This window comes from Rhinopithecus roxellana, chromosome 11 (assembly GCF_007565055.1).
Source record: "Rhinopithecus roxellana isolate Shanxi Qingling chromosome 11, ASM756505v1, whole genome shotgun sequence".
Classification (NCBI taxonomy): domain Eukaryota; kingdom Metazoa; phylum Chordata; class Mammalia; order Primates; family Cercopithecidae; genus Rhinopithecus; species Rhinopithecus roxellana.
In genome coordinates, this window is record NC_044559.1 from 22,071,945 (window position 1) to 22,086,479 (window position 14,535).

At 42.7% G+C, this 14,535-nt stretch overlaps 2 protein-coding genes across 3 annotated transcripts in view; one reads left to right on the top strand and one right to left on the bottom strand.

Moving 5' to 3' along the window:
* Positions 1-7,763, top strand: ATP5MD (ATP synthase membrane subunit DAPIT). The gene is made up of 4 exons (XM_010356198.2): positions 1-139; positions 4,567-4,662; positions 4,750-4,842; positions 7,648-7,763. Exons 2-3 carry the CDS (start codon positions 4,576-4,578, stop codon positions 4,837-4,839), a joined length of 177 nt encoding a protein of 58 aa, XP_010354500.1. The 5' UTR covers positions 1-139; positions 4,567-4,575; the 3' UTR covers positions 4,840-4,842; positions 7,648-7,763.
* Positions 7,748-14,535, bottom strand: part of TAF5 (TATA-box binding protein associated factor 5) — a 25,471-nt gene continuing 18,683 nt past the window's right edge. The window contains exons 7-11 of one of the 2 annotated variants that reach the window (XM_010356200.2): positions 13,700-13,829; positions 11,587-11,751; positions 9,463-9,640; positions 9,115-9,292; positions 7,753-8,804 (exon numbers count right to left, since the gene is read on the bottom strand). In XM_010356200.2, coding sequence (XP_010354502.1) covers positions 8,587-8,804; positions 9,115-9,292; positions 9,463-9,640; positions 11,587-11,751; positions 13,700-13,829 — 869 coding nt within the window. In that variant the 3' untranslated portion in view covers positions 7,753-8,586. Of the gene's footprint in view, positions 8,805-9,114; positions 9,293-9,462; positions 9,641-11,586; positions 11,752-13,699; positions 13,830-14,535 lie in introns of both variants that reach the window. The other variant, XM_030940306.1, reaches the window with a different exon arrangement.

The following is a 14,535-nucleotide window of genomic DNA, read 5'->3' on the forward strand; positions in this document are numbered from 1 at the left end:
AGCCGTAGCCAATCATCGCAGAAGGCCGAATCGCGGCGGTTTGCTAAACGCGTGCGGGGGAGGTGGCTTCTTCCGGCTGGGGCGAGAGGTGGTTACGTTTGGTGAAGGACACCAGCTGCGGAATTTTTGGCTTTGGCAGGTGGGTGAAGAGTGGAGGCCGGGCTTGGACCTCGCGCCTCCACGTTGCGGGACCGCCCGCCATTTCTGGCCGAGGAACACCTCGAGGTCTTAGTTTTCGAGGAGAGAAACGGTGGGGAATGGGAAAGGAGCTAGAAAAAACTAGGGGCGCAAGGGGGCGGCCAGCGGGTGAGAAGCCTGGAGGTGAGGTGCATAGGTGCGCCCAAGGGCTCCCACAGTTTCCGAAGACCCTTAGATTGCATTCGCCAGTGGAGAAAAATGAGGCCCTCCGCGAAGCGTCCCCCGAGGTCACCCAGTGACGTAATATTGGACGAGGGCTAGGGCTTCTGACCCCCATTACCGGCCGAATTAACCTCTTTTCTTCTGTATGCACATAACTGTTCCCACCGAGCTGTGCCTAGGAAGCTGGCCAGCCGGGCCTCCTTTAGCTACACTGCAGCCTTTTTGAAAGCGAGTGAATGTGGCCCGGCCCCTACAGTTCGCCAGGCCCGCTGTAAAAGGGTTAGATTTCAGTCTGTAGACGATCAGTGGGAAGGCCTTTCCTAGGAGGTAGCCAGAACAGAGAGCTGTAAACTCCTTGAGTGCAAGAAGCTGCTTCTGTTACGTGAGTGGTTCTCACTCATCTTTGCCTTCCTTAACTCGTGATCTCACTATTCCAGGTAGGTGTTAAGTTAGAAAGGAAAATACTAACATCGAGGAATAGAGAAAGTAACAAGAGCTACTGGTCACTGTGGACCTTTAATAAAGTGCCCATCTCACAGATGGAGAGAGGCAGGGAAGGATTAGCGGTGGCTCACGCCTGTAATCTCAGCACTTTGGGAGGCCGAGGCAGGCAGATCACCTGAGGTCCAGAGTTCATGACCAGCCTGAATAATATGGTGAAACCTCGTCCCTACCAACAGTACAAAAATTAGCTGGGCGTGGTGGCGCACACCTGTAGTTCCAGCTACTGGGGAGGCTGAGGCAGGAGAATCGCTTGACTCCGGGAAGCGGAGATTGCAGTGAGCCGAGATCATGACACTGCACTCCAGACTGGACGACAGAGTGAGACTTTGTCTCAAGAAGAGCTGTTAGCAGCTTAATTAAAACAGACCACCATTTAACAACATTAAATCACAACTAGGAGTCTTACAAAGGGCACTGTAAACACAAGGGTTCCTTTATCTTTGCCCTAAAGTAACCTGCTGCATGCTGAAGAATGCAGAACCAAATTTTTCGACCTTACTCCATCATTATCTCACCAGCAACAACCCCATTCCCCATTTCGTCCTCCATTTGAGCCTCTCAAGAGTCCTCCTCCTTTAAGACCCAGACTAACTTGAGTGACTGATTTCAGTTCTTGAACCATGCACTTCGCTGCAGTCAGAATTAGTCTTCTGTAGGATATCACAAAACATCAGCCTTCCTCCCATATTATGTGTAAAGGAAATTTAAAGCACCTTAGTATTGCTGGGCATATTCTTCTAAAAAGTTTCGTTAGATGTAATGTAGTGGAGGTTTTCAGTTAATGGTCAAAGTTAAGCCCTTGTTTTCTGTAGCGTTTCTCCTAAAAACCTACTTCACACCCTAAGAAATGAATCCAAAAATGTATCATGAAATGAATGGGGGAGGGAAGTATGTCTTTAGTAAGTTTAGTAAAGTGAAACAGTTGATAGCTACATTACAAAGTTGCTTTTATCGCTTCTGTTGGCTAAGATCAAGTGTATAAAGTTACTTTTAATGGAGATTTTCCTAACTTGGGCTAGACTGGCCAAGGTCTCTGAAGAGGCCTAAGGAAGTTTGGATTTCCTTCATTGCTCCAAGAACCTTCTTGAAACTTGAAAATTAAGGTCATTTTTCTCAAATTTTCATTGCCAATTCTTTACACAAGAATGCCTCTGAAAGCCTTTGAATGGGGGAGTTCCAGTTTCCATAGCAATGACTCCCTCACAGATATCTCCCTCTTCCATTTCATCAAGACCCAGCTGAGTCACTGTCACTGCCTACCAATCTCGACCGGACCTCGACCGGCTCGTCTGTGTTGCCAATCGACTCGGCGTGGCGTCGGTCGTGGTAGATAGGCGGTCATGCATACGAATTTTCAGCTCTTGTTCTGGTGACCTTTCGAATGTGTCTTGTCTATAAAAGAAATTCATGCCTTTGTAAAATACACAGGTACTATAGATTAAGCCGCCTTTGCTATATATTCTTCCAGAGTTTTTTTAATACACTATTTGTTTTTCTATTTCATTTACTGCAGTATTTTTCAAACTTTAGCATGCTTCAGGATTATCTAGAAGCCTTATTAAAATAGATTCCTGGACCCAGAGTTTCTGATTCAATAGGTAGGGCCTAAGAATGTGCACTAACAAGTTTCCAGTGATGCTAATGCTGCTGGTCTAGGGACAAGACTCAGAGAACCATTGACGTGCTTTATAAAATCCAGAAATAAGATTTTTCTTACAACATTTAACGTTACTTGGGACATCTTCCCATGTCAGTACACAAAGATCTGTGCATATTTTGTGTCGTTTAATGGAAACCATTTTTTAATGAGTCTTCTATAAATGGACTTTTAAGATTTTCATAAACAATATTTCATTGACCATCTTTGAACCACACAATGTGCTTCCACTTCGTAATATTTCAGTAAGGGTAAATTCCTGGAGAAAAAAACAGCTAGATGGAAGGGTATACTCATTTTTTTTTTTTTTTTTTTTGAGGCGGAGTCTTGCTCTGTCTCCCAGGCTGGAGTGCAGTGGCCGGATCTCAGCTCACTGCAAGCTCCGCCTCCTGGGTTCCCGCCATTCTCCTGCCTCAGCCTCCCAAGTAGCTGGGACTACAGGCGCCCGCCACCTCGCCCGGCTAGATTTTTGTATTTTTAGTAGAGACGGGGTTTCACTGTGTATACTCATTTTATAATTCGATAGATACTGCCAAATTGGACTTTCTGAAGGTTGTACCAGTTTATTTTTTTATTTATTTTTTTGAGACAGAGTCTCGCTTTGTCGCCCAGGCTGGAGTGCAGTGGCACGATCTCGGCTCACTGCAACCTTTGCCTCCTGGGTTCACACCATTCTCCTGCCTCAGCCTCCCGAGTACCTGGGACTAGCGGCGCCTGCCACCACGTCCAGTTAATTTTTTGTATTTTTAGTAGAGACGTGGTTACACCGTGTTAGCCAGGATGGTCTCGATCTCCTGATCTCATGATCTTCTCGCCTCGGCCTCCCAAAGTGCTGGGATTACAGGCGTGAGCCACCGCGCCCGGCCGGTTGTACCAGTTTATACTCCAAGCAACAGAGAGAGAATTCTTGTTTTCTCACATACTTAATGCTACTATTTACCATAATTTTATCTTTGCTCATTTGATGAAATATTGGTCTCATTTGACATTTCTTTGACTAATAGGTTGGTTATCCTTTTATGTTTTGTCTTTTTGTTTTTGGCATTTTTTTCTTTTTTTTTTTTTTTTTTTTTTTTTTTTTGAGACGGAGTCTCGCTCTGTCGCCCAGGCTGGAGTGCAGTGGCCGGATCTCAGCTCACTGCAAGCTCCGCCTCCCGGGTTGACGCCATTCTCCTGCCTCAGCCTCCCGAGTAGCTGGGACTACAGGCGCCCGCCAGGTCGCCCGGCTAGTTTTTTGTATTTTTAGTAGAGACGGGGTTTCACCATGTTAGCCAGGATGGTCTTGATCTCCTGACCTCGTGATCCACCCGTCTCGGCCTCCCAAAGTGCTGGGATTACAGGCTTGAGCCACCGGCCCGGCCAAGGCATTTTTTTCTTAATATTTTCCCTTCCCTGAGATGACTTAAATATTTCCCCATATTTTCTTCCAGGACTTTCTAGTTTCACTATTTACATTTAAATCTTTTATCTATTTTGGTGGTGGTGCAAGGATTCCAGCTTCCTTACTACCACCAGTAGCTATTATTAACTCCATTTAGTAAATGATCCCTTCTCCCCTGTCCCATGGAGGTCCTAAATTACTTATAACAAGAAAAATTGTAAAAGTAAGGGTTGTAGTTGAGCTGTTGATGATCACCCGTTGAGAACGTTTGAAAAATAGCAGCTCCAATTTTCGAGTAGCCTTAAAATGGATTAATTCAACGTACTGTGGTGTGATGGAGCCAGGAATGAAAAACATTAAGCTGTATTGGGTCAGAGAATGAACTTAGCAGGGGCTATTGTGTTCTCCTCTTATGCTGAGTGATTTGATGTATTCTGAGGTGCTCATGAAATAGCAGTCAACGTAAAATCCTACTTCCAAAAGCTTTTCTTATCAGGAAGGCTTTTTCCACCATCTTTGCTACTGCTGTGTTGGGTGAGATATAAATATTTACAGTATTTATATGCAGTGACCTTGAGTTTTTAGACTAAAACAAGACAAAATTTATTTACTTTTAAATTACATCCAAACCAATTTATTGTTGCTTTCTTTCTTTTTTTAAAAGATTGAAATCATGGCAGGTCCAGAAAGTGATGCGCAATACCAGTTCACTGGTATTAAAAAATATTTCAACTCTTATACTCTCACAGGTAGAAGGAATGTAAGTATTAATGATAACTTTAAGCAGTTATATTTTAAAATAATATAGATGCAACAAGTCTTGTTTACTTTTTTCTTTCTTTCTCAGTGTGTACTGGCCACATATGGAAGCATTGCTTTGATTGTCTTGTATTTCAAGTTAAGATCCAAAAAAACTCCAGCTGTGAAAGCAACATAAATGGTAAGAAGTTGACATTTAAACCTTTATAACTTAAGCCATTTTGATGTTAAGATTTTCCCCCAACATTTACTATAAAAATAAACCATTGTCATTTTGCAAAATTTATAGCATACAAGAAAAAGAGGCCTAGTATAGTGGCTCATACCTGTAATCCCAGCACTTTGGCAGGTCAAGGCACGCAGATGACTTGAGCCCAGGAGTTCAAGACCAGCCTGGGCAACATAATGAAACCCCATCTCTACCAAAACAAACATTAGCCAGGGTGGGAGAACTGCTTAAGTCCAGGAGGCAAAGGTTATAGTGAGCTGAGAACACGCCACTGCATTCCAGCTTGGGCAAAAGAGCAAGACCCTGTCTCAAAAAAAAAAAAGAGGCTAGGCGCAGTGGCTTGTGCCTATAATCCCAGCACAATGGGAGGCTGAGGCAGGCGGATCACCTGAGGTCAGGAGTTTGAGACCAGCCTGGCCAACATGGTGAAACCCCATCTCTACTAAAAATACAAAAATCAGCTGGGTGTGGTGGCAGGCGCCTGTAATCCCAGCTACTCGGAAGGCTGAGGCAGGAGAATAGCTTGAGCCCAAGAGGCAGAGGTTGCAGACTTGGAAGCTCTTTATGTAATCATTAACCAACCTTTTATATCAGTTGCAAATATTTCTTTTTCTAGTTTGTTTTCAGTTTTTATGTAATTCTGTCTTATCCTTAAATCCCCATAGGTTTTATTTTCTTCTTATAATTCTCCAACCCCCATTTGCCCATCCTTTAAATCAGTAAATCTCTGTTGTGTTGGCAATAGATATGTGGAAAGCCCAAATGCCAGATCCTCATCTGCTGTAGCTCTCCTTCACAGACATCTTTTTTCTTTTTCTTTTTTCTTTTTTTTTTTTTTTGAGATGGAGTTTCACTCTTGTTGCCCAGGATGGAGTGCAATGGCATGATCTTGGCTCACTGCAACCTCTGCCTCCTGGTTCAAACGATTCTTCTGACTCAGGCTCCCGAGTAGCTGGGATTACAGGTGCATACCACCACAAATGGCCAATTTTTTTGTATTTTTAATAGAGACGGGGTTTCACCATGTTGGTCAGGCTGGTCCTAACCTCAGGTGATGTGCCCGCCTTGGCTTCCCAAAGTGTTGGGATTACAGGCATGAGCCACCACGCCCAGCCCAGATATTTTTCTTTTTGAGACTCTAGCTCTGTTGCCCAGGCTGGAGTGAAGTGGTGTGATCTCCGATCACTGCAACCTCTGCTTCCCGGCTCAAGTGACCCTCCCACCTCAGCCTCCTGAATAGCTGGGATTTCAGGTGCACGCCACCACGCCCAGCTAATTTTTGTATTTTCTTTTGGTAGACAGGGTTTTGTGATGTTGCCCAGGTTGCTCTTGAACTCCTGGGCTCAAATGATCCACCTGCCTCAGCCTCCCAAAGTGCTGGGATTACAGGCATGAGCTACTGTACCTGGCCTCTTCTATGCCTAAGAGCTTTTCCAATCTCAACAGTTGACCTTAGGGACTGCATATCCCAGAATGCAGCGATCACTGGCTTATTCCTAACAAACAGGTAGTATTTTGTCCAATTTTTTATATTAATTACCTCCTAACTTCAGGAGGGTGGTAGTATCCCCATTACAAAAATGGAGAGGCCAGGCGTGGTGGTTCACGCCTGTAATCCCAGCACTTTGGGAAGGTGAGGTGGGTGGATCACCTGAGGTGAGGAGTTCGAGACCAGCCTGTCCAACATGACAAAACCCCATCTCTACCAAAAATACAAAAATTAGCTGGGTGTGGTGGCAGGCACCTGTAATCCCAGCTACTCGAGAGGCTGATGCATGAGAATCGCTTGAACCCAGGAAGCAGAGGTTGCAGTTTACCGAGATTGCACTGCTACCCTCCATCATGGGGGATAGAGTGAGACTCTGTCTCCAAACAAAAAAAAAAAGATGTTACTTTATATGCTAGACTTTTCTAATAGTATACCTTTAGGATCATACTAAATTGTTGGTAGCTTATTTGTTAAAGGTGGAATGTTAGGTTAAAATGTATTAATCTGAGGCTGGGCACAGTGGCTCACGCCTGTAATCCCAGCACCTTGGGAGGCTGAGGCGGGTGGATCATTTGAGGTCAGGAGTTTGAGACCAGCCTGACCAACATGGTGAAACCCTGTCTCTACTAAAAAATACAAAATTAGGCCAGGCGCAGTGGCTCACGCCTATAATCCTAGCACTTTGGGAGGCCGAGACGGGCGGATCACGAGGTCAGGAGATCGAGACCACCCTGGCTAACACAGTGAAACCCCGTCTCTACTAAAAAAAATACAAAAAATTAGCCAGGTGCGGTGGCGGGTGCCTGTAGTCCCAGCTACTCAGGAGGCTGAGGCAGGAGAATGGCATGAACCCGGGAGGCGGAGCTTGCAGTGAGCCAAGACTGCACCACTGCACTTCAGCCTAGGCAACAAAGCGAGACTCCGTCTCAAAAATAAAAAAAAATTAGCCGGGTGTGGTGGCACATGCCTGTAATCCCAGCTACTTAGGAGGCTGAGGCAGGAGAATCACTTGAACCCAGGAGGCGGAGGTTGCAGTGAGCCAAGATCGTGCCATTGCACTCCAGCCTGGGCAACAAGAGCGAACTCTGTCTCAAAAAAAGAAAAAAGTATTAATCTGAGATAGACTTTAATTTTTTTGGTGTCACATCTTTAACAATCTAATAAATTCGCATTCAGTTTCAATGGGTTCATGTTATCTTAGTAATTCTTGAATGTCTTAAAAGTAAAGCTGACCACATTTCTATCTAAACTGTTTGCTTTGTTTATAGGATTTTAAACTGGCTACAGTTCTTAACCTCATCTGTTAAGTTCCCATGCCTGGAGAAGCTATCCCAACTCATCATGTGATAATTCAATTTGTACAATAAATTATGAACCTGGAAAAGCTGGTTGTCTTTATTTACAAGATATCAAAAATATAAAAACTGTACAAAATGCAACAAAGGCAAAAACTGGCAGTGACTTGGTCTAAATCTTTTAGTTTCCCAAAGCAAGGCTCAGTACTGGAGGTAAGCAACTGAAATGTCTGTCTGACTTCAAGTGTACTAGGTTGTATGTAGCTGTTTTAGCTGAAGTAGAACATGGAAGCTAAATTTCTTCACCTGGTTTATCGAGTGTTTGGGTGCACTCAAAACTCAACAGGTATATAAATTCAGATGTCAGTGGATGCTTGTACTTCATCTAGATCTAACAAAGGAACCCTACCTAGTTACATACATTCCACTAATCGTGGGCCAAGAAAAAAAAAGTTAGTGGATCATTTAACAGTTTTTGAGTGCCGTACAGTAACTATGTTTTTACAGCAGAAACATACATGCTCATAGGATTCTTCAGCTAAAATTCAAGATGATAGTATATTTCTGAATTTGAATCTTGAAGCAGGATGAATTATTGAAATCAACTGTTTTTCTAAACATAATAAATTAAAATAGCATTTGAACAGAAAATGCATAGTTTCCACACAATCCAAAGCACCATAAATGTCCCCTCCATGATCATAATACCTCTTATTCAACTAACGGAAATTAGTCAAATGTGGTTGCTATAGAAACGTGGAACTGTCCCGTTCAGATTTTCCAAGCAGCATACTTCCAGATCCATATAGACAAAAACATTCTTTGTAGCTTAAATATTAATCACTGAGGTATTTGCTTTTAGTCTCCCTTTTCAAAAACAGTAGCTTCCAAAAGGTCTTTAATACCGACGGTTTATTGTGGACTATAAGCTCCTGCAGCTAGAACCAGGTTTCTTCGAGTAAAATGAAGGTGTACAACTGGTGTTGATTTGGTCATATATGTTCCCAGCAACAACTCCTGTGAATTCTCAGGTAAATTTATATGCCCAGTGGCTGTAGTAAAGTCATCGGTCTCTAAATCCTCAAAGGCTTTGATAGCATCCCATAATCGAACTGTATTATCCATTGAACCTAAGGGGAAGTCAAAGGAAACCATTAGTTGCATCCATCATATTTACATTCGGACATTTTGTCCAGTACACTTTATGTATCTACTGTACATTTTGGGTGAAAAATCTAAATTTGACCAACAACTCTATTCCTTCCTAAGGAGCATTTCAAGCGGTACTTTAACCTGAGAAGTAATTCATGTATAGGGTGACACTCTGGAATCACAGCTAAAGGGAAGCAAAACCTAAAACACAAGGACTTAGTTTTGCAATCGTCAACACTGTTTCCTCTTAACATAGCATTTACCATAAAGCCATTAATAGACATTTACCTGATGCCAAAATTTCACCATCTCTACTAAACCTAAGTGAACAGACTGTATCAGTGTGGCCTTTTAATTCTCCAACCATCAAACCATGTCCAATATCCCAAAGAAGTACTCTGCCATCTGTTGCTCCTGTAGCCAGGAATCTCCCATTGGGAGAAAATGTCAAGGAATGAATTGGTCCCTACAAAAGAAGTTCATAGAAAGGATCAAAGTAAAGTATGTCTAGGAAAATAAGACAAAATTTTAAGTTTTGTAGTAAGAATGGTGTCTGCAAAATTTATGTGTCACTTGTTTAAAAAATATTTTTATCTTGAAAGCAACCGTGGATGCTGGAATAAGTGTATAAAATACCTTGTGTCCAGTGAAGATCCTTACACAGTTACCATTTAGGACGTCCCAGAGTCGCACAGTTCTGTCTGCAGAGCCCGTAGCAACATAATTAGAATTTGGATGGAATCTGGTACAATTCACATCAGCAAGATGGCCAGCAAATATTCTTAAAGGCTGATAGTGGTCTGTAGCCCAGAGCCTTTTATAAAGTTATTGAAAGCAAAAGATGACAATTAGTACATAGCTGTGAAATGCCAAAAATCCATATGAAATAAATTCAGAAACATCCATATGAAAAGTTAGTTCTGAGTGGGCCCCCCACTTACTAGTTAACTGAGGGGAAGAAGAATGAGACTCAGTCCTGAGAGTTCATCTAGTACAATTTTTTTTTTTTTTTTTTTTTTTAAGCTGAGGTCTTGGCTGGGCACGGTGGCCCACGTTTGTAATCCTAGCACTTTGGGAGGCTGAGGCAGGTGGATCATGAGGTCAGGAGTTTGAGACCAGCCTGACCAACGTGGTGAAACCCCATCTTTACTAAAAATACAATTAGCTGGGAATGGTTGCACACACCTATAATCCCAGCTACTCAGGAGGCTGAGGCAGGAGAACTGCTTGAACCCAGAAGGTAGAGGTTGCAGTGAGCTGAGATGGCGACACTACACTCCAGCCTGGGCAACAGAGCGAGACTCTGTCTCAAAAAAAAAAAAATTCTGAGGTCTTGCTCTGTTGCCCAAGCTGGATTCAAACTCCAGGTTCCAGCAATCCTCCCACCTCAGCCTCCTCAGTAGCTGGGACTACAGGCGTGTACCACTGTAGCCAGCCAAAACTTAAGTTCTAGAACTCCAATACTCTGTATATTCTTCCTCCCCTATTCCTAGTCTAAACCACAGAAAAGTATTTTCCCCTCGTTCCGGCCACCAAATAGTTGTTTTGAGACGGTCTCACTCTGTCACCCAGGCTGGAATGCAGTGGTGCAATCTCGGCTCACTGCAACCTCCACCTCCTGGGTTGAAGCAATTCTGCCTCAGCCTCCTGAGTAGCTGAGACTACAGACACGTGCCACCACACCTGGCTAATTTTTTATCTTTTTTTTTCAGTAGAGACAGGGTTTCGTCATGTTGGCCAGGCTGGTCTGGAACTCCTGGCCTCCCAAAGTGCTGGGATTATAGGCGTGAGCCATTGCACCTGGCCAAATAGTTTCTAACCTGAAATACCTTATCCTCAACTTCTAAGAAGATGACAGAGAAACATAAAGGTGCTCACAGTGGTATGGAAGACAAGGTTAAGCATCTGATGGGGGTGGAAGGGAGGATTGTTAATTAACTATTTTTTAAAAACCAGGATTCATATAGATGTAATTGCAGATATAATAATACTCCTGCCCCAATTTCTTTTTTTTTTTTTTTTTGAGACGGAATCTTGCTCTGTCGCCCTGGCTGGAGTGCAGTGGCCGGATCTCAGCTCACTGCAAGCTCCGCCTCCCGGGTTTACGCCATTCTCCTGCCTCAGCCTCCCGAGTAGCTGGGACTACAGGCACCAGCCACCTCGCCCGGCTAGCTTTTTTTTGTATTTTTCAGTAGAGACGGGGTTTCTCTGTGTTAGCCAGAATGGTCTCAAACTCCTGACCTCGTGATCCGCCCATCTCGGCCTCCCAACGTGCTGGGATTACAGGCTTGAGCCACCACGCCCGGCCTCTTTTTTTTTTTTTTTTTGAGACGAAGTCTCACTCCTGCCCCCAGGCCGGAGTGCAATGGTGCGATCTCAGCTCACTGCAACCTCTGCCTCTTGGGTTCAAACGATTCTCCTGCCTCAGCCTCCTGAATATCTGGGATTACAGGCGACTACCACCACGCCCAGCTAATTTTTGTATTTTTAGTAGAGAAGGGGTTTCACCACGTTGACCAGGCTGGTCTCGAACTCTTGAACTCAGGTGATCCGCCCACCTCGGCCTCCCAAAGTGCTGGGATTACAGGCGTGAGCCATTGCGCCCGGCCCCAATTTCAAATAAGTTATAAATGCAAAAGCTTCTCAGAAAGTTGATCCTCAACAATGGAAGTGTAAATGAATTTGGCTGGCTGCTGTAATTCCCAACAAGAAACCATTCTGTTCATTGAATACACCCAGTCGTAAGATCAGTGTTCTTACCGAGCTACTCGGTCATGGCCCCCTGACACAAAATAATATCCATATGGAGAAAATTGTGTGTCCCATACTGGATAGTTGTGTCCTTTATATCCCACCAAACAAGTAAATGTTTGAAGGCTCCACAATCTAACAGTTCCATCCTCTGAAGAGGAAAGCAGATAGTTCCTGAGAGAAGAGAAGGTGATATATTTGACTCCCAGAGTAACCTTTGGTCACCCGTCCAGTTTTATATACATTTGAATACATTAAATATTTTATATACACTTGAATATTTTACATACATTTGAATATATTAAATATAGCTAACATGCTATATCTCACTTTTAATTCATTCATGCAATTCACAGTAGATATCAACTGAAAGAACTACTATGTTAGCTCTGACACTCTACATATACCGAGCACCTACTGAATGAGGTAAGATGATACAGAAACTTACGGAAAATCAGTTCTTTACAAGAAAAAAGTACCGGGGTAATTAACAAAGTATAGTCAAGTAACGTCAATTGAGAAAGTTTAAGAAATGTGTTATGTCACTTAAAACTCAACAATTTTTGACCCTAAAATAAAGATGCTATTTTCCTATGCTGTGTAAGCTATTTAAGAATTAAAAAGGAAATGTCTTTTGAAGAAAAAAAAAAAACACCATAGACATGCTAATAATTCTCTACCTTTTTCAAGGATAAACACAACAGATTGGTAGTCAGAAGGTATTACAATTTTCACTGAAATCAGACGTTTCCCTCAAGTAAAAATGTATCATCTGGCAAAACCTTATCAAACAACAAAAAACCTAATTCTCAAAGTTTCATAATGATGAAATCTTGATGAATGGAAGGCTATTATCTTTTTTTCTTTTCTTCTTTTCTTGAGATGGAGTTTAGCTCTTCTTGCCCAGGCTGGAGTGCAGTGGTACGATCTCGGCTCATTGCAACCTCCGCCTCCCAGGTTCAAGTGATTTTCCTGCCTCAGCCTCCCAAGTAGCCAGGATTACAGGCGGGCACCACCATGCCCTGCTAATTTTTGTACTTTTAGTGGAGACAGGGTTTCCCATGTTGGCCAGGCTGGTCTCGAACTCCTGATCTCAGGTGATGCGCCAGTCTTGGCCTCCCAAAATACTGGGATTACAGGCGTGAGCCACTGTCCCTGGCCTGAAAGTTATTATCTATCCAAGTAATATACTAAGGGTATTATGAATACAAAACACCCTCCCCCCATTTTTACAGTGTTAGAGATCATGAAAAATAGGCAAATACCTATACACATAGGATGACATTATAATCATACACCTAAAGGGAAACAAAACCAATTTCGAATTTCCTTTTTCATTTACTCTTAGTACTTTTGATTATAGAAAGATAAATCCTCAATTACTAGCTAATATGCCATTAATGTCAGGAATCTGTCTTAAATTTGATGAAGCAGCCAGAAGACACAATGCAGGGACCCAGTGAAGCATTTCAACCCCTAATGGAGTTCTATAAAACTAAAGCTTTGGTTGGTTATTTACCATTGGGTAACAAATAAAAATAATAAAAAAAAAAAAAATACCAAAGCTAATTTTTAAAACCAGTAAGCCCTGAAACTGTGCATTTTGATTCTATAAATTTGAGTATACAGACTGGGCACACGCCTGTAGTCCCAGCACTTTTGGGAGGCCAAGGTGGGCAGATCACCTGAGGTTGAGAGTTCAAGACCAGCCTGACCAACATGGAGAAACCCCATCTCTACTAAAAATACAAAATTAGCCAGGTGTGGTGGCGCAGGTCTGTAATCCCAGCTACTCGGGAGGCTGAGCCAGGAGAATCACTTGAACCCAGGAGGCAGAGGGTGCGGTGAGCCGAGATCACTCCATTGCACTCCAACCTGGGCAACAAGAGTGAAAATCCGTCTAAAAAAAAAAAAAAAAGAGTATACATTAAATTGCTACCGTGTACAAACATCAGGATTCAAAGATGAATTAGCAAACGGCAAAATTCTAAAAGATAATGAACGACAGCCATGAGATTTTTATCAGAATTTTCCCAGTATTTGCATAATGTTTCTAGTAGTTGACTTTTATATAATTTCAATATAACATAGCAGTATTTAATTTTTATTGTTTGTATTTTACCTATCCGGACTGAAGCTGGCTCCATAGACAGGCCCACTGTGACCATACAAAATCTTCAACTCACTTGCTGTTTTCTCATCCATGATTCTTTCTAAGACATCATCTGATTCTTTGTCTATAAGACTAAGATCTAAAATGGTCGAGAAATATTGATGTTTTAAAAGTACATTCATCAAAACTTTTAAAGTAATCATACCACAGTTCAGGAGAGGAATTGACATTTGAAAATTTCCTCCTATATACCAACCACACTGTGCTAATCCCTCTAAATTAGGTGGTATCATCTCAGCATATAAGAGAAGAAATTGACATTCAGAACAGATAATTTGCTAGAGTGCACACAGCTACTCAGTGTGGGAACCAGGACTGAAACTCGGTTTTGCTCACTATGCCACAGTGTTTCACAAAAATGAAAACTATGAGCCAGGCATGGTAGCTCACACCTGTAATCTCAGAACTCTGGGAGGCTAAGGTAGGCAGATTGCTTGAGCCCAGGAGTTCGAGACCAGCCTGGACAACATGGAGAAACCCTGTCTCTTTAAAATAAAAAATTAGCCAGTGTGGTTGCACACACCTGTAGTCCCAGCTACTCAGGAGGCTGAAGTGGGAGGATCACTTCAGCCCAGGGATTGGAGGCTGCAGTGAGCCGTGATCACACCACTGCATTCTAGCCTGGGCAACACAGTGAGACCCCATCTAAAAATAAAAATAAAAAAACCCTATAGACTTATTAAAATAATTTAAAATACATTGTTTTATTTAAATAATAAACTTTATCTCAGGCCGGGTGTGGAGGCAGGAAAATCGCTTGAACCCGGGAGGCAGAGGTTGCAGTG